General features: G+C 47.8%; 1 protein-coding gene across 3 annotated transcripts in view; it reads right to left on the reverse strand.

Moving 5' to 3' along the window:
• Nucleotides 1–304: 304 nt before the first annotated feature.
• Nucleotides 305–21,867, reverse strand: part of Gata4 (GATA binding protein 4) — a 37,321-nt gene continuing 15,758 nt past the window's right edge. The window contains exons 2-6 of one of the 3 annotated variants that reach the window (XM_036200073.1): nucleotides 5,625–5,791; nucleotides 4,695–4,820; nucleotides 3,513–3,600; nucleotides 1,427–1,581; nucleotides 305–487 (exon numbers count right to left, since the gene is read on the reverse strand). In XM_036200073.1, the coding sequence (XP_036055966.1) occupies nucleotides 305–487; nucleotides 1,427–1,581; nucleotides 3,513–3,600; nucleotides 4,695–4,820; nucleotides 5,625–5,791 (719 nt within the window). Of the gene's footprint in view, nucleotides 488–1,426; nucleotides 1,582–3,512; nucleotides 3,601–4,694; nucleotides 4,821–5,624; nucleotides 5,795–21,867 lie in introns of those variants that run through there. The other 2 variants (XM_036200072.1, XM_036200074.1) reach the window with 2 other exon arrangements.

The raw sequence follows: 21,867 nt of genomic DNA on the forward strand, positions 1-21,867 counted from the left end.
AGGCAGGTGGAGAATGAGGAAGAAGTCTCGTACTACATTGAAGAGCCTCACTGTGCTGCACTCACAATGAAGGTGGGCTCATCTCTACAAATGTAGGCTCTTTCCAGTGCTCCACCTGGAAAAGGTGTTTGAAGAAACCCAGCACCCACATCCCTAAGCAATTGTCAACAACTTCAAGTTCTACCCAGTTGTTCTTCGGGAGTTGTTCCCAGACAAAGGGGCTAGCCAAGGTGCCCCAGCCTCAGACTTTGCTGGCCCCCAGGTCCCAAGTCCGAGCAGGAATTTGAAGAGGGAGAGGGGATGATTACGCAGTAATTATGTCCCCATGACTGTCAGCCAGGACCAGGCTGTTCCAAGAGTCCTGCTTGGAGCTGGCCTGTGATGTCTGAGTGACTGGAGATGCATAGCCTTGTGGGGAGAGCTTCAGAGCCGACAGCACTGGATGGATGGAGGGTCCATGGCCGGACACAGTACTGACAGAGAATGCCTGGAAGGCAGAAAGCACAGTGAGCCAGTAGGCTGCTCCTAGGGGACTAAAGACCAGGGCTCGGGAGAGGATGAGGGAGTAAGCACTCAGCTGCTTCCCTAGGCCCTAGGGCCCAGCTGTAGGGGTCTGTGCGCTTCCATAGTGGCTCCTGAGCACAGTGTAAGGACAGCCATAACCCAGGAGTTTTGTGCTGCTGTGTTTTTTTAAGGCTCTGACAGCCATAGGAGACACTCTCATCACCACTTCCGGGTCAAATAGAGGTCTTCCTGGTCAGATTGAGGTCATCCTCTCAATCCTGAAAGGGTCCTGGCACTTTCGTTTCTGTGGAACCAGGCTCTCTCTGGTTCACTCTGATGGTAGAATGCTCAACCAGCCTCTCACAATTAGAGGTAGTGGGGCTGGAAAAAAATGACTTCCTTGTCCCCAGAGAGGCAGAGGAATGGCACCATCATACTTTCAAGAGGGCACAGTCCCCTGCTGGGCCATCCTGGAAGGCTCTCAGGAAGCTTATGAAAATAGCTTCCTGCCCACCACTCACTCACCCACCCTGCCCTCTGTGGTTCCCAAGCCTGTGCCATGCTAACAGGGTTCCTCCTGGCTTCTCCTCTGAAAAGCCATCAAGGATGAGGTCAAAGCGCTTTAATCTCTAGAGTCCAAGCTTGCTTCCAACCTCAACACCCAAGTCTGACTCAGGGAGTAGTTGTGCACATGTATCCTGGGTGAAGTCCCTCTTCTTCCCAGGGGCCACAGCACAGGGAAGATGCTAAACATTCTTTGTGTCCAAATCATCACCGTTGATGGACAAGAGGTACCAAGGACTCAGAGGCTGGGCTCCAAAGAGCTCAGCAGCTCAGGGTCAGGCTACAGCTCACCTCCCAAGGCTGACCTAGCCACTAGGAATCTAGAACCTATTTTCCATTAGCCCTGTCACACACCCACCTGGGATATGGAGGTACTGTGCCCGTAGTGAGAGGACAGCCCGGGCTCTGTCTTGATGGGGCGCATCTCTTCACTGCTGCTGCTGCTGCTGGTGGTGGCGTTGCTGGAGTTGCTGGAGGCACTGCTAGTGGGAGGGAGGCTCTCCCCAGGAGGACCTGCAAGGAGGCAGAGTCAGGAAACCCAGTCCAGCTGCAGGGACAGAGGCCCTATTTACATTGGCTGGGGACAGAAGCAGGGATCCTTATGGTGAAGAACAGCGGTTCTCAAAAGTCGCACAGAAGCATCAAAATTCCAAGGAGACGATTTTACCTACTTAAAACAGTGTCTGATGTAGTCCAGGCTGGTCTCAAACTCACTATGTAGTCAAGGGTGCCATTGAACTGGTTTTCCTGCCTCCATCTCCTGAGTGCTGGGATTACAGGCCTATGCTACCACTCCCAGTTTATGAGGTGCTAGAGATTGAAGCCAGGGGCTTCGTGTGTGCTAAGTACTCACTAAGCTACATCCCCAGCCCCAAGGGAACTTTTTCAAAAGACTCGTGGCTCTAGATCCATAGGCTCCAGAGGCCACATTTTGTTTGGGGATTCCACACTCTCAGTGTTGTTTTTAAATGTAAACACTATCTATTTCAGGATACTGCCAGAGGGCTCTCAGAAAACAACCTATAATGAACTATATTAATTTCTCTGTAGCAGAATGTGAACAATCACACTGCTCCCAAGAGATTACAAATGGCCTGTGCCACTCCAGAACAGGTCCTGCTACAGAATTTATTTTTCCTGGATTCTGACTTAGAGGTTGAGAGCTACACACCTGAACCCAGGGGCTCTGCTGCAGCCACAGTCCAGGAGGCAGAAGAGGGTAGGACAGGACCCCTGGGGGAGTAGCAGAAGGTTCAGGTAGGAAATACTTCTTCCAGAAGCCCCTGTTTAATGTAGGAACCTAGAATGCTGGCCATGCCTTTGGTGGTGAAAATGGGCAGCTTTGTGAATCTGCCTGCTTGGCACCTGTGAGCAGGTGAACTGTCCATATCACATCAGCCAGTTCATTTCTTCTGCTGAAGCCAGTCACATCCTAGTTTAGTAGTGTGGAGCACAGGAGGTTCTGGGGAGGGAACATTAGTGACCCTCCTCTCTCCTCTCTCTCTCTCATAAATAAATAAATAAATATATATATATATATGTATATGTATATGTATATATATATATGTGTGTGTGTGTGTGTGTGTATATGTATATATGTGCACATATGTATATACACACACACACACACATATATACACACATATATATGTTAATTTATTTTCATTTTATGTTCATTGGTGTTTTGCTTACATGTATATCTGTGTGAGGGTATCAGAAGCCCTGGAACTGGAGTTATAGACAGGTGTGAGCCGCCATGTGGTGTGACCAGCCAGTGCTCTTTACCACCGAGCCATCTCTCCAGCCTTGTAACACTCTTATTAATCTAGAAATTAAGAAGGCATTGCCAGGTGTGTCAGCTCATGCCTATAATCCGAGCACTTAGGAGGCTGAGGCTGGAGGGTCATGAGTTCAAGGTTACTCTGAGTCACATAGAAACTAGAAAGACAGAACAGCATATTGAACAAACTATTGATCCCGGAGTGAACATTCCAGATCCCGGTCAATAGCAATGTGATTTTAAGTCATTGCACTTGAGCCCCAGTTTGTTTATTAGGAAGAGAGACTAACAGACTGCTTCTGTGGGGTCTTGAGGAGATCCCTGAAGGAATGTGTGCAGGTTCAGAGCACTATGTGACATTAATGTACCCCGATTATAGATCACTCTGTCAGGAGCATGGCTAATGGGAACTTGTCTGAGTTGATCACAGCATCAAAGATGGGACCAAGGAGCAACATTACTCTCTCAGGCCCCACACTGGTCCAACCAGCCTATTGTAAGGTACTGCCTTCTTTGCTGGGTTATCTTTCTGTCCTGAGAGAAGAGGCTGGAGGAGGAGGAGGTTACCACCCTACCCTGGCAGCCTACCAGAGCAGACATGGTTCTTGAATGCTCTGGGAATGCTTGACTTGTTCACATACTCACACACAGACCTATTCCTCACCTGCTGTTGTCTTAGATTTATTCAGGTTCTTGGGCTTTCGTTTTCTGGTTTGAATTCCCTCCTTCCGCATTGCAAGAGGCCTGGGTACCTGAAAGGGTGGAAGTTAATATATGAATTTCCATTGCAGATGTCTGGTATGGTATTGAATCTCTTTCTTTCCTTCCCTCCCTTTCTCCCCCGCCCCCCCCCCACACACACTAAATGAAGGTCTGTAAAAGCAGCAGCATGTGGATTCTATTCTTGAGGGAAGAGAAATGAAACCTTGTTGTAGATTATTGTTTTAAGATATGTTGCATTCATTTATGCTGTGAAACATTTGTTTAACGATGTGAAGATATGTTGTATTCTTTTATGTTGCATTTAGCTCTGTGAAGCTGTGTTACTTTGCCTGTCTACACCACCTGATGGTCTAATAAAGATCTGAATGGCCAATAGCAAGGCAGGAGAAAGCATAAGTGGGGCTGGCAGGCAGAGAGGATAAATAGAAGGAGATGCTGGGGCGGTGGTGGAGCACACCTTTAATCCCAGCACTCGGGAGACAGAGGCAGGCGGATCTCTGTGAGTTTGAGGCCAGCCTGGTCTACAAAGTGAGATCCAGGAAAGGTGCAAAACTACACAGAGAAACCCTGTCTTGGGGGGGGGGGGGAAGGGAGACATCTGAGGGGGAAAGAAGGAAGATCAAAGAGAGGTCAGAGAGAAAGGAGGAGGACTTCAGAGGCCAGCCACCAGCCACCAGCCACCCAGCCACCCAGCCACCAGCCACCCAGCCACCAGCCACCAGCCACCCAGCCACCCAGCCACCAGCCACCCAGCCACCAGCCACCAGCCACCCAGCCACCCAGCCACCCAGCCACCCAGCCATATCGTCAGACACAGAGTAAGAAGTAAAAAGGTATATAGGAATAGAGAAAGATAAAAATAAAAGCTCCAAGGCCACAGATAGACAGGATTATTTAAAGTTAAGGAAAGCTGGCTAGAAGCAAGCCAAGCTAAGGCCAGGCATTTATAATTAAGAATAAGCCTCTATATGTGATTTATTTGGGAGTTGGGTGGTAGACCCCCCCAAAAGAGCAAAAACAACCAATGAGAGACCTGCAGAATGGAAATAGAGGAGACTCCCATCAGGCAGAGCTGAGGGCATGAGAGGGGCATAGGCAGGACATAGGCAGGGCATCCACTCACCCCATGGAGCTTCATGTAGAGGCCACAGGCATTGCACACAGGTTCACCCTCGGCATTGCGGCGCCACAGCGTAGTGGTGGTGGTCTGGCAGTTGGCACAGGAAAGGCCTACCCGGCGGGAAGCGGACTACAACATAGATAGAAAGGAAGTGTTTTGTGTCTAGCAGGGCTAAGCCAGAATGGTCTCGTGTGAGCCCTCAGGCCAGTCTTGGCACTGTCTCTGGGTATCTAGACCACTCATAGGAACAGAGCCAAACCAGAGAGGGACCCCAGGGTGTGGCATGAATGACCTGGACACTGTCAACAGAGAATCTCTTCCCCAAGGTGGAGCTCATGGATGCCAGTGTCTGTTAGAGTGAGGAACTTGATGGGTCTCGAAAAGGAAGCTTCAAGATTTATCTCTCTAGCCCCCTTCCCTGTTACACACCAAGGGGGGTTGGTATTGGTCAGAGACAGATGGGTTAAAAAAAAAAAAAAAAAAAAGAGGCACAGATACAGACAGCAAATATCTGGCCCCAGTTCCAGGCCTCCCCAGCCAGGACCCACACCCACTGCTTTGCTTGACTCTGGGTCTTTCTAGGGGATCAACTTCTGGTTTATGTTGACCTTCAAGACAAAGGGACTGGACTGGAGATCGGAAGGCCTGGATCTGGCTCCCTATGGCGGGGGTCACTCACCTCTCTGAGCTCCATTTCCTACTATTGCATGGTGATGGGGTTGTAATAGCTGGGCCTGTGTCTTCAAAGTGAGCCCCAGCTCACTCTAAATGTGTGAGAAGCTCCCTCCTTCCTCCCACCTACCTAACCCCTCAGCTCAGATCCTCCAATTCCAAACTTTAAAGCTGGGCAAGAGAGTCTCAAAGTCAGAGAGGAGGGTCGAAGCTGGGTGCTCTCCGGGCTGGTGGGCCTGAGTCACAGAGGTGCTTGCTTACCAGCCGGCGCTGAGGCTTAATGAGGGGTCGGTTGATGCCATTCATCTTGTGGTAGAGGCCACAGGCATTGCACAGGTAGTGTCCCGTCCCATCTCGCCTCCAGAGTGGGGTGGACATGGCCCCACAATTGACACACTCTCTGCCCTCTGAGAAGTCATCAAACATATCTACTGGGGGAAAACACAGGAGAAATGATACAAATTATTACTTCTTGGTTTTGCTCAGAGATCTTTCTAGAAAGATCTAGAAAGAGACCTAGAAAGCCAGGCTAGAAGTCTCACCAGGAGATTCATTCTTCCTTGGTCAGGACTGCAGAGTGAGCGGGTTCCACTCTGCCATCCAGATGCAGCAGAGCTGCCCGAGGAAGAGTCATCAGCTGCCTAGGCTACAGGGGACACTTGTGAATCCAGATCTTACCTCTAGTGTCTTCTTGGCATCCACCTAACCTACTCAGAGCCTTTTCTTCATTTTCCTTTTCAAAATTATGACTGTGTGATGATTTGAACACAAAATGTCCTCACAGGCTTACGTTTTGCACACCTGTTCCCCAGATGGTGGCACTATTTTGGGAGACTGTGGAACCCAGCTAGGAGGTGGGGCCTGGCTGGCAGAGGTCAATCACTCAAGGTTATACTGGGCCCCTTGTTCCGTTCCTGTTCTGCCTGCCTTCCGGTATACTGCACTCTGAGAAACCTCCACAGTATGCTGTCATTCCCCCCACTCTGCCATGCCTCCCTCACCACAGACGGAATCCCTATGAAATCGTAAGCTAAAATAACTCTGTCTTCTGTTAAGCAGCTTCTCTGAGTTTTGCAGTCATAATAAATGAAAAAAAACAAAAAACAACCCCACCCCACACAGATTATTTTTCCTTTTGGGTAAATGTATTTACATTATAGGATAATTAGTGTTAAAACATGTAAACCAGTGTTGTGAGCATGTTACTTCATTCTGTCCTCTGTAAGACTTTCTATGTTGACACATACTTTTGCCCCATTGAGGTCAAGCAATATGGCCCAGCCTATCTTGCTTTGTTTGCTTAATGTCCTAATATGTTGCCACATTAGAAATGTATTATAAACTCATTTCAGCACAGTGTAATAGCCCATCATTAAAATGCGCCCCCTTTCACTTACACTTTTCAGTAACTGCTTAATCTCGATCTAGTTTCAGATGTTTGTTTTGTAAACACTGGTCTCTTTGTAGGTAAACCTGTGATGAGTTTCTGGCTATCATCACTCTGAGTACTACCCTAGGAGAGTTTCTAGGTCCCAGAGACTAGAGTTCTATTTACATTCTTAAATTTATCGGTCACTGAGTTTTCCTGCTTATGACGGTTAGTATTAACTGTCAACTTGACACCTCAGAACTATTATCAACTAGAATTACCTCAGAAAAGAGTCCCTGTGAGGGACGGCCTACCTGGGATGGGCTGTGAGCATGTGTATTGTCTGAATTAAGTACATTGATATGGAGAGACCCTGCCTAGTGTAGGCAGCACCATTCCCTAGACCAGGACTTCTGAACTGTTCAAGAGTAAAGAAAAGGAGCGCAAGCAAGCAAGCAAGCAAGCAAGCAGCAAGCAAGCAAGCAAGCAAGCAAGCAAGCAAGAAGCAAGCAAGCAAGCAAGCAGCATGTGTGGACACATGCGTTCGTCTCTCTCTGCTCCTGACTGTGGATGTGGCATGGACAGTTGCCTTAAGCTTCTGCTGCTGTGACTCCCTATAATGATGGACTGCAACCTGGAACTGTAACCTAAAATAAACCCCCTCTCTCTTCTCTGTTTCTTTTTTGTCAGAGTATTTTATCACAGCAACAGAAATGAAGCTAGCATACTACTTTTAACATCTATGCATGACCTTATGTTATTGTTTGCTACTTGTCCTTGTAAATGGCAGACAATAAAGACAGCTAATTTAATCCATTGCACCCTGGAGCCCAGCAGGCGGGAGTATCAGCCCTCCACCAGAAGGCTGCTTTCGTCTGTCACCCCTTCATTCGCTAACCCCTTCCTTTCTCTTCTATGTCTGCAGAATTCTACAGTTGGTGAATCCCTCATGTCCCTTCTCACTGCCTGACTGAGAGGGGTAGGGTTGGTTTTCTCACCCCCTTTGACCTCTATAAAGCCTGCTTAAAAACTTCCAGATGTCTCTCTGCCTCCTGCCATCTAAGTTTTCCGTCTCTAAGCAATAGCCACCTTGGTCTCCAGATTGCCCTTGTCCTGATACCAGGCAACACTGAGTTTCTTCTCTGGGGAAGCCATCGGTACCCCTTAGAAGGCAGGATTAAAGGTCCATGCCTCCTTCAGGCCCCAGCCCTGGGGTTTAAGGCTGCACAGTTCGCCAACTTTGCTGTTCAGTAATCAGCTCTAAGGGAATGTTGGCTGGAAGAGGGTAGGGTGCCCTCCCATAACTCTGGGTATACAAACAGTCATTTACACCTGCCAACAGGCAGTAGTGTGTCCGTACCAAGCAAACAATGCTACAGGTGTGAGGGGCTGTTTACTCAGGCCAGGGAGTTAAGGAAAGCCAGCACCGGAGAGGCTATTTTTACAACTGTGTCGCACTGAAGGCCCTTCATCGAGGTCACCTGCCTCCAGAGGTGACTCTTGTCCATGGTTTGCTCTCTGGTGGGCCACCACTATGACCACCATCACCAGCATGTTGCTGGTGGTCTGACAGCCTTGCTTTTTTCTCCCCAAGCCTTCTGAGAGCAGTAGAAAGCCTTCCCAGAGCCAATATCCAGCAGGGCCCGGAACTAGCGGTGGCAGGCCTTTGTTTGCCATGAACACTAGATGGCAGTACAGCCTCAAGATTGAAACAGGACCACAGCCCGAAAGTGAAATCGCACCATGGGAGAGGACTTGATTCTTGTCCAAACCTATGGCCGCCCTTTGATTGTTTTTCTTTGCCTTGAAAAAGTTACACCCGAAAGATGGCAGAGTATAAAACACACTCCTATTTATCCATCAACCTGCTTCTGGTGATTTGTGAACCTCACCTGGACCTCTACTACAGAAGGAAAGCTGAGATCCTGTCATTTCAGCTCAGTAATGTCTCAATGTGTTTCTCCAACGGGTAAAGATGCTCACACCAGTTCCTCTCTCTCTCTGGTTCATTTAAACTCCAGGGTGAACCCCCAAACCCCTCAATCTGTTGCTGTTCCTGAGAAGGAGATCCCCACTTTTCTTCACTCTTAGTAGGACATTACACGTGTGCATATATTATGGAGGGAATTAATAGCATCTGTGGCTACGTCCTCTCCACTACTCACTTACCCTTCCCTGCTCTGAAGCCTCAACACAAAGGTTGACCTGGGAAACTCCTGGAGGTACAGCTCAGGTTATGCATTCTAGCAACTGTTTTCCTACCCAGATAAAGTCACCAGGCATTGGCAAATATGTATTTGTCGCCCACAAATATTTACCAAACACCTGTGATTTAAGCAGGACAACAGATACCACAGGAGCTAAGAGGGTGCCTTGGCTCTCGGAATGCTAATGACCTCATTTAACAAACTGGGCCTGAAAATCAATAAGTGAGTGGCAAGATGACTCATTCCATTTTCAGAACTCTCAAGGGAGTATGGGATTCTTGGCGGGTACCATTGGTCTAGGATAGGCAGTGTGGAAGTCCAACCCAGATAGACCAGTCAGTGTAACCCGGGAGCCAAACGAGGGAACTGGGCAGGAAGCAGAGAGCGTGTTTCCTCAAGACACCTAGCCAGGCATACCTGTGTACATATTCCATCACAAAATTTACTACCCAACCAGTTCAATGACATGGTACATGAAATTCGTATTTTTAAAAAATATTTATTCTCATGTGTATGAGTATTTTGCCTACATGTATGTGTATGTATGTGTATCATGTGTGTGCCTGGTACCGGCAAAGGTGAGAAGGCATTAGACCCCTTGGAACTAGAAGTACTGATGGTTGTGAGCCACCATGTGGGTTCTGGGAACCAGTCCTCTGCAAGAGCAACAAATGCTCTTAGCCACCGAGCCACCCTCCCGCCCTGCATGGAGACCTTCAATGATTAATACAGAGGACATGTAAAGGAAGAGCAAAATGCTGACTCCGGCATGCAAACTGAAAACCAGAACGTGCAGTGCGTCCTGCAGAGTGCTAGCAACAGAGATGACCGAAGACAGCTTTGACTGCACTGATGGTGGGGAACTTTTGCTTCCATGAAACCACTGGTCTACAACATCCTACCTACTCATTTTTGAAATTCTGAGTTCGAAAACAAAGAAACCTGATCCCCAAACAGCTCTTACCACTCCCCTTGGGAGGAGGCGTTTTATGTCTGTCTCACACAGAAATACACTCTCCTTGCCCCTGGGGCTGGGGAATGGAAAGAAAGGTAAAAAAACGCTTAGCACTTACTTTTGGAGAGAAGGGGTGCCGGGCTGTGAGCTCCAAGCCAGCACCCCTTATTCCTTCACAGGAAAAGCACAGGGTGTAACTTCCCGGAGGGCCCAGCCACTGCTCCAGCTGGTGACAACCTGTCTCTCAGTCCCACCCCTCTCCAGTACAGGCACTGGTCCACCCACTGGGGAGCAATGGGAATCCAACCCCGGAGAGTGGGTCAGCATCTCTCCACTCTGAGAGGACAGTCTTGTAATAATAGCTGTAAAGTACTTTGCAAATAAGAGGAAAAACTCCCAACAATGGCTGTGGAGTGCTCTGCAAACACCCAGTGAGATAACGATGATGGATTATTGTTCTGAGGCTGGAGAAGAGGGGCAGAGGGGCAGAGGGAGCAGGAGGGACCAGGGACGAGGAAGACAATCAGGGAGAAGTTGAGAGAAGACTTGGGAAGCTAGTGCTTTCAGGCATGGATGAGGGCAGACTCATCCACCAGGTTCCCGATTCAAGTCTGAGGCTGCAAACACCGGAAGAGAAAAGTTCACACTCTAGACCTGGGGGTTCTCAGAATTGCTGCTCATGGGAAATGGAACGGTTTCCTGATCCCAAAGATGGGCACCTAACTCCTCACTACCATCCCATGTCTTACTTTAAACATGTCTCTTTTAAACAGGAATACATGATGGATATTCCTAGAAGTCATGGCAAGCTACACCCATCCAAGGGCGTGGAAGGAAAATGGGGCCCTGACTTCCCTCAGGCTGATGCAATCAAAGGTCGGGACTCAACCTACCCCTGACCTGCTCCATTCCTCCCTCGGAACTCACCCATGTGGCTCTGCAAATCACAGGAAGCAAATGTGGGCTGGGAGGAGAGGAGGAGCTGAAAGGTAGAGAGAAAGGAGCAAGGCCAGGCCGAGGCTAGCAGCGCCCCTCTGGGCACTGTGGAGAGCCCCAGAGCAGCGCTGCCCCTTGACCTTTGGGAAACAATCCCAGGTGGTTGGTTGATGCTGCATTGCCGGTTTGCACTTGAGTGTCACCCAGGCCCTGACCTGCTTTGGAGGTGCCCTTCGGCCTCCCAGCTGCTGTTGGAGAACTGAGTCTTGAGCCAGAGCCCATGCTGGAAGAACTCTTGCTCTCCGTTTGGGTATCAACGTGATGCAGCTTCTCCTGGATTCCTGCAGCTCCAACTCCCACCCCGTGTCTATTATATACTGACCCCTGTGACAAGTGCTGAACACACAGGCCTGGCAGAAAACCTGGAGCAAAATCTCTGTCCCCAGGTGCATTGGCCTAGCCGAGAAGTCACAGCCCGAAGCAGAGAATTCCATTCAGTGTGGCACAGTGCAGTGAATCTGGCCCTCAGTAACCTCTCTCCACTTCCACTGTCCTAGATCATCATGTCGTCTCTTCAGAGAAGGGTGACACACCACACAGTGAAAATGCCCATGCTCAGAGCCACTAGCCATCAGGGTTAGGAAAGGGGCCAGAAGGAGAAGTCAAAAAGAAGAATCTTTGGGGCTAAACAAGATACAGTCTAGGCAGAGCGCAAAGGGACCTTTCTCAGGGACCAAGGGACTTCAGGAGAGAAGTCTGCAGCCCCACCCAAATGTCCCATGTTGAACCCCAACGGCACACACATCCAAGGCTCATCAGATTGGGCCTGGGCTTCCTGACAGGCCTCAATTCATCCCCCTGTGGCTGGCGCCTGGGTCTGGGGCACAAGAAACAAACAAACCCCAGGATTTTTCTGGCAGCTGCTGAGCTTCTCTCTGGGCTTCGTCAGGCTGCAGCAGGAGCCTGTGACAGGAAGCTGGCTGGCCGTGAGGGCCACAGCTCCCATGGTGCTCAGATAGGGTTGAAGCATCTCTTTTAGAAACCCTGGGACTCTGAAACAGAAGTGGTTACATAGCCAGGCCTTGGGGGGTGGGGGGTGGGGGGTGGAGTCTGTGAAGACCACCCTAGCCTCTGCTTCTGCAGCTGAGAAGCATAATGCCAATGTCCGTGTGAGGACTCTAAAATGTGACTAGGGTCCTGAAACATCGTATACAGGCAAGGACATTCTCGAACGAGGCAGAGGAGGAGGGAGGGGAAAAACCTCACCAAAGTGAAGAGGAAGGAGAGAAGACGGGAGGTGAGGGGGAGCTGGACAGGAGCGGAAATTGAAGCACAAATGACCACAGAGACCATTTCAGCCATTGCTAAGAGCTCATACTCAGAGTCCTCATACACCACAGGCAGGCAGCAGGCAATCCTGTCACTGCAGTGATGGAGGCAGGAAGGAGAAAGCAACTTTTGGGGGGTGGGGTTCGAGACAGGGTTTCTCTGTGTAGCTTTGTGCCTTTTTCCTGGAACTCACTCGGTAGCCCAGGCTGGCCTCGAACTCACAGAGATCCGCCTGGCTCTGCCTCCCAGTGCTGGGATTAAAGGCATGCGCCACCACCGCCCAGCTGAAAGCAACTATTTTTCCTCCAAGGACCAACAGCTCTTCCCTCAGAAAGTCCAACAATCCCAACTACCTACTCCTGCTCCTACCTGGCCTGTCACTGTTGGGTCAGGGTTAGAGGTCAGCCCAGGGCAGAGAGCAACTGAGGAATGATCTATAGCTGTGGCTGAGAAAACAGAGGCATCATTTGCTCCCTACTGATCTTGTGGCTTTTCTGCCTGTCCCAACCCTCTCTGCCCAGAGTCTATAGATGGCTGTTTGTCCAAAACTCGGTCTCAAGAAGATGTGTTAGCAGGAGGGCCTAGAGAAGTCCAGGACCCAAATATAATGTCTCAGAGGCTTTCAGAGGCAGATTCCTGTCACTGCCCTGCAATGTGCCCACTAGAAGAAGGCTTCCCCACCTCTACCACTGGACCTCCAGGAACAGGACAGGAAAAGGCGTCCCTGTGGAGTGCAGGATCTGCTACAAAGCTTCAGGAGACTGGAGAGGTCCTGAGACTGTGCATGTGTGCCTCAGTGGTGATTCTGTTCTGGACACCTGTGCACTGCAGAGCTGGGCCCATGCAGGACACAGGAAGCACTGTGGTATCAATACAACGTCCTTTGTCTCAGCCAGACCCTTCCAGATAAGGTGCTCAGAGGACACCAAACACATGGCTCACAAAATGCTGCCATCACTGTTTCTCTGGTGAGTGGTGACACCCCAGAGCCCTCCAGGCTTCAGGGTAACAGCCATCAGTTCCACTACACCCACAGAGTCCTGATGAATGAACAAGCAAAAGGTTTCCTGGACTCGGCCCAAGGTGCCCCCTTTTCCTGGCCCTGGCCATCTGACAGCCATGCAGCTCCTACACCTTCCCCCCCGCTGGCTCATGTCAGATTGCAAGGCTCCTGCAGAGTGCTATGGCGAAGGTGGTCCTAACACCAGGAAGTGGGGTGCTTGCATTTTCATGAATCTTCAGAGGAAATCAAGGTCCAGAGAGGGCAGGTGACCTGAGAGGGAATGCCACTCCCAGAAAAGTCGGTGACCTGATCCTGCCCTCCCCCACGCTACTGTCCTCTGGGTCACTCCACCTGCACACGACATGAGCTCAGTGTACACTGACCCATGGGACTCGAGAGAGAGCTGAACCTCCAAGTGTCTCACAGAGCTGAAGATCCCCAGGAGGGAGATGCAGATTTGAGTGACACTCTGTCCTTGGCCATACTCATACTGGTCTGGGAGGCTGTCTATGCAGCAGAGGTTTGCAAGTACCCAGCTGCACATGTATAACTGTGTTTAATGGATATGTGTCTGTAGAAAAGAACACCACACCGCACTAACCACCACTCCAACCATTCACTGGAATATTCTCCAAAGGGGCAAATTTTTATTTTAAATATTTTCATGGCAAAATGCTGGAAATGAGCCAAGTGCTCAATGATCAGGAGCAAGAAAGAAAAACACGTTTAAGTCAAGAAATAAAAATTTGGAGATTTTTTTTAAAAGTTACATTAAAAATATTGAGATGTCCTTCCTCAAACATGACTTAAAGTAATTAACTAGGCAATCAATCAAACAAGTAAGTCTCCTTAGTATGGGAAGGATGGGGGAATGTCTACTCCCCTCCCACTTTAATTCTTTGGATATTCACATCTCAAAATAGAGGGAAAGATCCAGTCACGGTGGTGCACATCAATAATCCCAGCACTTGGGAGGTGGAGGCAGGAGGAATGGGTGTTCAAGGCCACCCAAAGCTCTATTGCAATTGTGTCTTCCTAAGACACATGAGACTGTCTCAAAAGACAAGTAAGCAGGGGTCTGTGAGAGGGCTCAGCCAGTAAAGTCACTTGCTGACAAGCCTGATGCCCTGAGTTTGATCCCTGGGACCCACACAATGGGAGAAAACCAATTCCTGAAAGCTGTCCTCTGACTTCCACAGGAGAGCCACGGCATGCCCGTGAGGGGCCACAAAAATAAATAAATAAATGGGTGAATAACTGCTTCCCACAAAGTACCGTCCTCCTCAGGACCAGGAGTCTCCTGTCCAGAACAGTAAACTCATCCAGCTCAAGTATCCACCACGGCATCGTGTTTTCTGCAGAGGGAAAGGGAATGCTCTCCCTCCTACAGAGGACAATCCCAGCAAGTGTGAGAATGGACGTACAGCTTATCAAAGGATGCTGCCAACCACACTGTGGATAAAGTCCAGCACTGGTCCCATCTCCTCCAGCCACTGGGTGTGTGCCAATGTCCCTTCCCAGCCTACCTCCATCTTTTCATGGTGCCCTGGGGATGGGGTGAGAAACAAGCATCCCAGGCATGCTGAAGAGTGTGACAGGAAGGATGGTGACTTGGCAATGTCATATTACAAGTATACACGCTGTGTCCAATTCGATCCAACCATGCCACTTCTGTGAGTGCTGTGAGCACACGGACCCTCGTGCAAGTGGCTTCTGAGGAGGAGAGTCCTTTTCTGCAATAGCAGAAGACTGGGAAGATAACACAAATATCCTTCCCTATGCAAATGGTTGATTCAGTGAGCACACACATACCATAGCCAGGAAGCCTGAAGAACTCTGCATGGATTCAGAAGCCTTGCCTGTTTATGTAATAAAACATCAGAAGCAAAGTACAGGGCAACACATCCAATGCCTCTTACCAAAGGGAGAGAGAGCCTAGAGGTGTGTCTGTATTCGCAGTGCAGACTCTGGAAGAATGGAGCAGGCACAGCAGTAAAAAGTCACTTCCTGACAGTCATCTTGGTGGCTCAGGGAGACTTCTCACTTAATGCACGTTTCTGTACTGTGAATGTATTCCCAAGGAGCAGTAAATAATTGTTTTGCATGGTCAGGAACGTGACTACATATGCCATCATCCCTGCTCTGTGTAGTAGTAACATTTTGAAGTCAGGGAGGTTTCATGTTCTGATTTTTTCCATAAAAGCATCTTCCCATTTCACAAGTGAGAAAAGAAAATCCCTTCTTGAAGTGCTTCTCTGCCCTGCTGTCCTGTTGCCTTTCTCTGTCCCCTCATTCCATACCAGAGCCCCAACACAAACTCCACGGGCCCCTGTTTCTAACAGCTCTCCTCGCCTGTGCACGGCACAGTCCCATGAGTGCATGTGGCCCCCAGCGCTGGTGGCGCCTCTCGACATCTCAAGCTCAGTTACACACATGCACAGGACCCTGGCTCCTTTACCAGGAAGCCTGAGACAGGGCTTTCCTAGGCGAGGAGGCTTCAGCCAGGCCACCGTCACCATTTGCCTCTGAACCCGTCAGGAGTACCGTAGGCTGCCAGTCTAGACGGAAATACTGAACAAATTGCCCGGGTCGGTCCCCTGGGGATGAGACAATGGGTCTTGGGGGAAAGCCTTTTCCTTCCAGGCTGGCAGCCACTGTCAGAAGGAAAACAACTTCCTCTCTTGGACAGAATGGCAGCAGCCAGCCAGCCAGAGGGGAGATTTATGGAGATATAATGTGACCTCTTTATTGCCCTGGATGCTAGGGAGGTGTTTCAGGGGAGATTTACGCCTTTTCGGAGGGGAGGGGAGCCAGGGTGCTGAAATATATCCACCAAGTCTGTTTTCCCCTGTCGGAGGTTTTTCGGGGATTACTTAATCAAACCAAGGTTAAGCCCCAATCGCCTGCACTTAACATCTTCTCCTGCTAATGTACCTAGTCACCCTGAAAAGCTGCAAGCTTTCTGCATGAAATATGGAGTCTTATGTGAGTCGGCAAGGTTGTTCTGTTCAGTTCTGAGTATAGTTAACAGAAAACAAAACAAAAAGATCAACTGCCGATCTTCTATAGGGTCAGAAGACTGCCCCCCCCCCCATATAAAAGAGGGTGTTATATAGAGGACTAAGTTTGGGGCTGGGGAGGTGGCCCAGCTGTGAAGAGTACTCGTTTGATTCCCAGCAGCACAGGGAACTGGTGTCTGTAACTGCAGTTCCAGGGAATTTAACCCTCTCTTCTGGCTTCCAAGGGCACCAGGCATACAGGCAGTGTGTAGACCTACATGCAGGTAAAACAATCCATACACATGAAATAAATAAATAATCTATGACTAAGGTTCTCCCTGCTAACAATTATTCAGGTTAAATAGATCAAATGCTGTCTGCACATTACTCTTTCTGGAATGAGGTGGGGTTTTTGTGTTTGTTTATTTTTTCATTTTTAAGCTGTAGAGCCTTTCTTTAAGGAAAATTAAAATTAAAATAACTTCAAAAGACAGAGCCACAGCCGGTTGGCAGAAGGGTTCCCAGTCTCTTACTGGACACTTTCTAACATCCACCTGACATGCCCCTGAGGAAGGTCCTCTAACTCGTAGAGGGCACCTTGGGCAGCAGAGCACCACCGTGGGCAGCAGAGCGCCACTGTTCTGTAGCATTAAGGCGAGACTAACAAACACCAGCCAGTTTCAGTATCGGAAACTTCATTTACCAGACTGAAAGATGAGGGTCACGGAAACCAATTGCAGAAGCAGCCGGAGGTGGGAATGCTCGACACAGTGGTTTACCTCTCTTCACCTGGACTCCACAAGCTGAAAACGAAGTCTGTAGAAAAGCCGGTTTCTGACTTCCTGCTTGCCAAACCACCTGATTTGGCACTCCATTATAATGCTCTGGATTAATATACTTCTAGGTTTTCTTCTCCTGACTTATAGCTAAAATTTTGTACTTAAGCTAAATAAAAATTGCTATAAAAATTCAAACTATGCTTTAAGAGAGAGCATCACATTTTTTAAAAGCTCCTTACCAGTTGGATATTATTACCATTATCCAACCCTAGTAATGGTGACTGGCCAGTTTCTAGTTTTCAATATGTCTATTTTCTTAATTATAATTTTTATTTTTAGGAATTTTTTTTTTCAGAGCTGAGGACCGAACCCAGGGCCTTGCGCTTGCTAGGCAAGCTCTCTACTACTGAGCTAAATCCCCAACCCCGGAAAAATTTAAATTATAGAAAATGACAAAAAAATTACTTTTCTTTTTCTTCTTCTCTGAGCCAGTCTTTTGAACTTAATACATAAATACTCTGGCTCACTTTTACACTCATAAATATATCTCTGAACAATGTAAATATTATCTCGTGCTTTTTAAATTTTTTAACAGGAGTGCTTCATGCTGTACAGGGAATTTACAGTTACTATTAAAAAAAAAAAAAGAACCATTTCAAACACTGAATAAATGAGAATGGAGCCCACCACCTGGCTTTGTCAAATCTCAGTGGTTTTGCCATATTTGTGTATGCATCATAATTCTTTTGTCAACATTGGGGACTGAACTCGGACCTCCTACATACTAAGTACATGCCATGCTGCTCAGCTACCTCAGGTTCTGCTTCAGATATTTGTAAATGACAAAGCACTTCCGATGTAGCCCCTTCCCCTTTATAATTCTGTCTCTCTCATCCACTCTCACAACATGTCTGCGCCACGCTATATTTTCATAGATTAATCCAGCAGCTTTCCTTAGCCAGTGTCTCATGACAGCTGCTGTTCCTCCAGCCTGCAATTTGTCTAAGATCCTAAACCCAACATGGTGACATGGGGCTCTCCAGAGGTCATTGTGTCATGAGAATCATGGCATGGATGGAATAGAGAGCACCTCGCTCAATATACCAGCACCTTGATCTTGAGCATCCCTGATTCCAGAATTAATGGGTGCTCTTCAGCTACCTGGTCTCAGGTATTCTACAGCAGCCAAGACTAAGACAGATTGGCTGTGTTTTGGTTATCTCCAAGTTTTGTTTTAGTAGCGATGTCTCAAGCAAGCATCCTTGTACATATCTCTTTAAAGGAGAAAAGGTGTTTGTTTTGTTTTGTTTTGTATCACAATAATGGACCTGTTATAGCCATGCCAAGATGTATTTGCATAAGTGACTTCTGCATAGTTTTGTCGGTGTTCAGTAATGCACCAGTCACTTATTGTTAGGTTATATGGTAATAAATGGCCCTCAAATCTCAACAAAACTTACAATTAGCTTATAATAATATTCAGTACTCATTTTCTGTTTGCATTACATGTCACAGCTGCAAATTAGTCAGAGTTCTGATATGTATGTGTCCTTCATTCTGGGATTTTAATCTTTAATTATGGTTTTGTTTATTGGGAGGCATGCATGTGCCATGGGGTGTGTAGGGAAGTCAGAGAACAATTGTCAGGAGTTGGTTCTCGCTTCAGCGTCAGGCTTGGCAGCAAGTGCCTTTACCTGCTGGGCTGGCTGTCTTGCTGGCATTTAGGCTGAAGGGGAATCATTCCTTCCATGTAGTAGAGTATGAAAATGATGACGGAGAAACACAAAGGCCCTCTGCTAGACGGCTGCAAGGTGACTTCAAGGTAAGTCCCATTTCCAAGCCCCTATCTTGAAGATGACAGAAGAGAGAATTGCACACTAATCTTGGGGCAGGGGCAGCATACCATACACATTCTTCTATAGCTCAGTTTCTTCATGAAAGTGTGTGTCCTGGGGCATTTTCCACATCTGCACAGATGAGCTTCACTCTTTTAAACATATTTCTTAGATTCACTTTATGTGTATGAGTGTTTTGCCTTGTATGTGTGTCTGTGCACCACATGCATGCAATGCCTGTAGATACCAGAAGAGGGCATCAGATCCCCTGGACTTGGAGTTACAGCTGGTTTATGAGCCTCCCTATGGGTGCTCGAAACAGAACCTTTGTCCTCTGGAAGAGCACTCGGTTCTCTTAACTGCTGAGCCATCTCTCCAGTTCCCCAACCACTCTTTTAAGAGAGCTTTTTAGTTTTATATTATAAAGGTACATAACATTTACATCTGCCTCCCAGTCCCCACTGTTACTCAGCTGTTCCTGATGCCTGAAAAAGAATGCTGTGCTAATACCAGTCACTCTGCGCTTGCCTCCGGGACCTAACGCGTTGGCTGACTTCCAATAGGTAATTTTTCACTTCCACTCACAACAGGGCTGTAATGAACGTCGCTGCGTGCGTTTCTGTGCCAGGACCTTTTTGGTTTGTTTTGATTTCTGATAAGGAAAGTTCCCTTTTTAAAAAAGTCTTTGTTTTAAAAATTATCTTGCCTATTCTCATACAATAACTCTTGCACAGAAATTCTATAATCAACTTGACAAGTCCCATTTAAGAAATCCTATTGGGCTGTTTCCTGGGACTGTAATAAATTTGTAGACTTGTTGAGGGGGGGAGGCTGGAATAGAAAATATTTCTGTGCTTCCTACTCCAGGATTTTGGTGTCTTTCCCACTCTTGTGTCTTCTTTTATGCCTTTCCATGTTTTATGGGCATTCCCTAGGCACATCTTACTTATTTACTGAGTTGACAATCTTTCAACTATGGAACTAAAGCATCCACATTTCATTTCCAAATACATTTGTTTCATTGTTAACAGGGAAACTGACTCCCAGCTGGAGTTCCGAGATGGCTCCCAGCCTTTCCCTCAGCGTGTCCTGCATTTCCACCACATTTGGCAAAAAATCCCCAGCATGGGGCATGGGCTGCCCTCTAAATTCGCTGGTGATGAAACTTATTTGTTTGTTTTTAATTGATGGGTGAGCCACCTGACATGGGTGATGGGAATGAAACTTTGGTCCTCTGGAAAAGCAGTTCACACTCTGAGCTATCTCTCCAGCCTTCCCTAGGCATACCTTAACCCAATAAAATTGTCAATCAACATTAGCAGTCACAACTATATTTTGGTTCAAAACTAAAACATAAATATGTAGATACTGAATTCTTCATACTTTGATTGGATTTATTTTCTTTATCCTTTGTCTTTAGCCTCATAATTCTTCAGCCCAGCAATCATCTACAAATCAAATATAAAGTAGATGGAGTGACGCCTCTCCACAATGCTATGGGGGTAATGCCTCTCCACAACGCTGAGGGAGGGCACGCAGAACCCATCCAGCTCAGCAGCTCTGGACTCTTGAGGTCAGGCACCTGGACTGTCCCACTGGGACAGCTTGATGGTGAAAGGCCTCTGAGCTCAATCCATCCCTTTACATCCTAGGGAAAGTATGGAGCAGTTACAGCTACCAGGGGCTGGGAAGTACCTCAGTTAGCAGAAGGCTTACCTAGTATACACCAGGTTCAATCCCCAGCACCACATTTGAAAAGGGGAGGACATGGTATCTTATTCATATAACCAGCCCTTGAAAGGCTGAGTCAGGAGGATCAGAAGTTCAAGGCCATCCTTGGCTACTTAGTGAGTTCCAGGGCAGTCTGGGATACATAAGACCCTGCCTCCAAAAAAAAAAAAAGTAACCATGTAGACAAATTCAAATTTGGAGTTGAGTTCTACCAGCTCCTCACTCTCCACCTTTGGGGAAGGAAAGAGAACAGGGTGTTGGGGAGAGAAGCCATGCTCTCCACAAATGACACTTTCCCCATTTTCTATCTTTCTATATTTTTAATTATGATAAAATGTATCATCTTGGGCATTTCTAAAGACAGAGTATGTTAGAATTTAAAATATACCACTGTGCAAACAATCTCCAGAGACTTTAAAAACGTTTTTTTTTTTTTTTTTCAGAGCCCAAGCTCTGCACCTACTAACACCCCAACTCCCCCTCCCTCAGGAATCCCCAATCTCTGCCTCTGAGACTTAACTTCTCTTCTTGTCTCAAACAAGGGCAATTATACAACAGTTGGGGTTTGTGTGATGGGCTCATTTCACTTAACATAATGTCCTTAGGATTTATCCCTGGTGTGGCATATTGCAGGTCCTTCCTTTTCAAGGCTGAATAGCAGTGTATTTGCATATTGCCCACCCACTCACTGTCCCATTAGTGGACACTGAGTGACTGCCACCTTTGGGCAGTGTGTTTCTATCCTCCTGTCAGTGATGTCACATCTTGATGACTGTGGCATCCCTTTGTTGACTCAGCCAAGGAGACCCTTGGGGCAGCTAACATGGGCAATGGGAAGTCAGGCTGCTCCTGGTCCTGGCAGGTCGTCTTGTGTCATCAGGTCCCATAACTGTGATTTCTTTATCTATCCTTGGACACTGCAGCTCCTGCCCACAGGAGTGACTGAAAAAAAAAAATGCCACGAGGAAGTAAGGAACAGTGAGTGCTGGGTCTAATGCTACCACATGTCACAGCTTCCCCAAACTGCTCAGGCTGCCCAAGGCGGGGGGTGGGGGGGTGGGGAATGGGGGACGGACATGGGCGATATTATCTCTTTTGCCTCTGCCTACCTGCTATCTTCAACCCTCAAAGATGGCCAGACAAAACACCTGCTCCTGAGAGCAACCGCACGCATAAGCGTCACCCACTTTTCTCATTTTCCATATTCTGTTGGTTTTTTGTTGTTGTTTTTAATTTTATTTATTTATTTTTTTAAGGGTCTCTATCTCAGGCTATTCTCAAACTCCCTATACAGCTAAGTGTGGCCTTGAACTTCTGATCCTCTTGCCTCCATATCCCAAGTGGGGTTACAAGTGTGTCCC

Source organism: Onychomys torridus, chromosome 9 (assembly GCF_903995425.1).
Source record: "Onychomys torridus chromosome 9, mOncTor1.1, whole genome shotgun sequence".
Taxonomy (NCBI): Eukaryota; Metazoa; Chordata; class Mammalia; order Rodentia; family Cricetidae; genus Onychomys; species Onychomys torridus.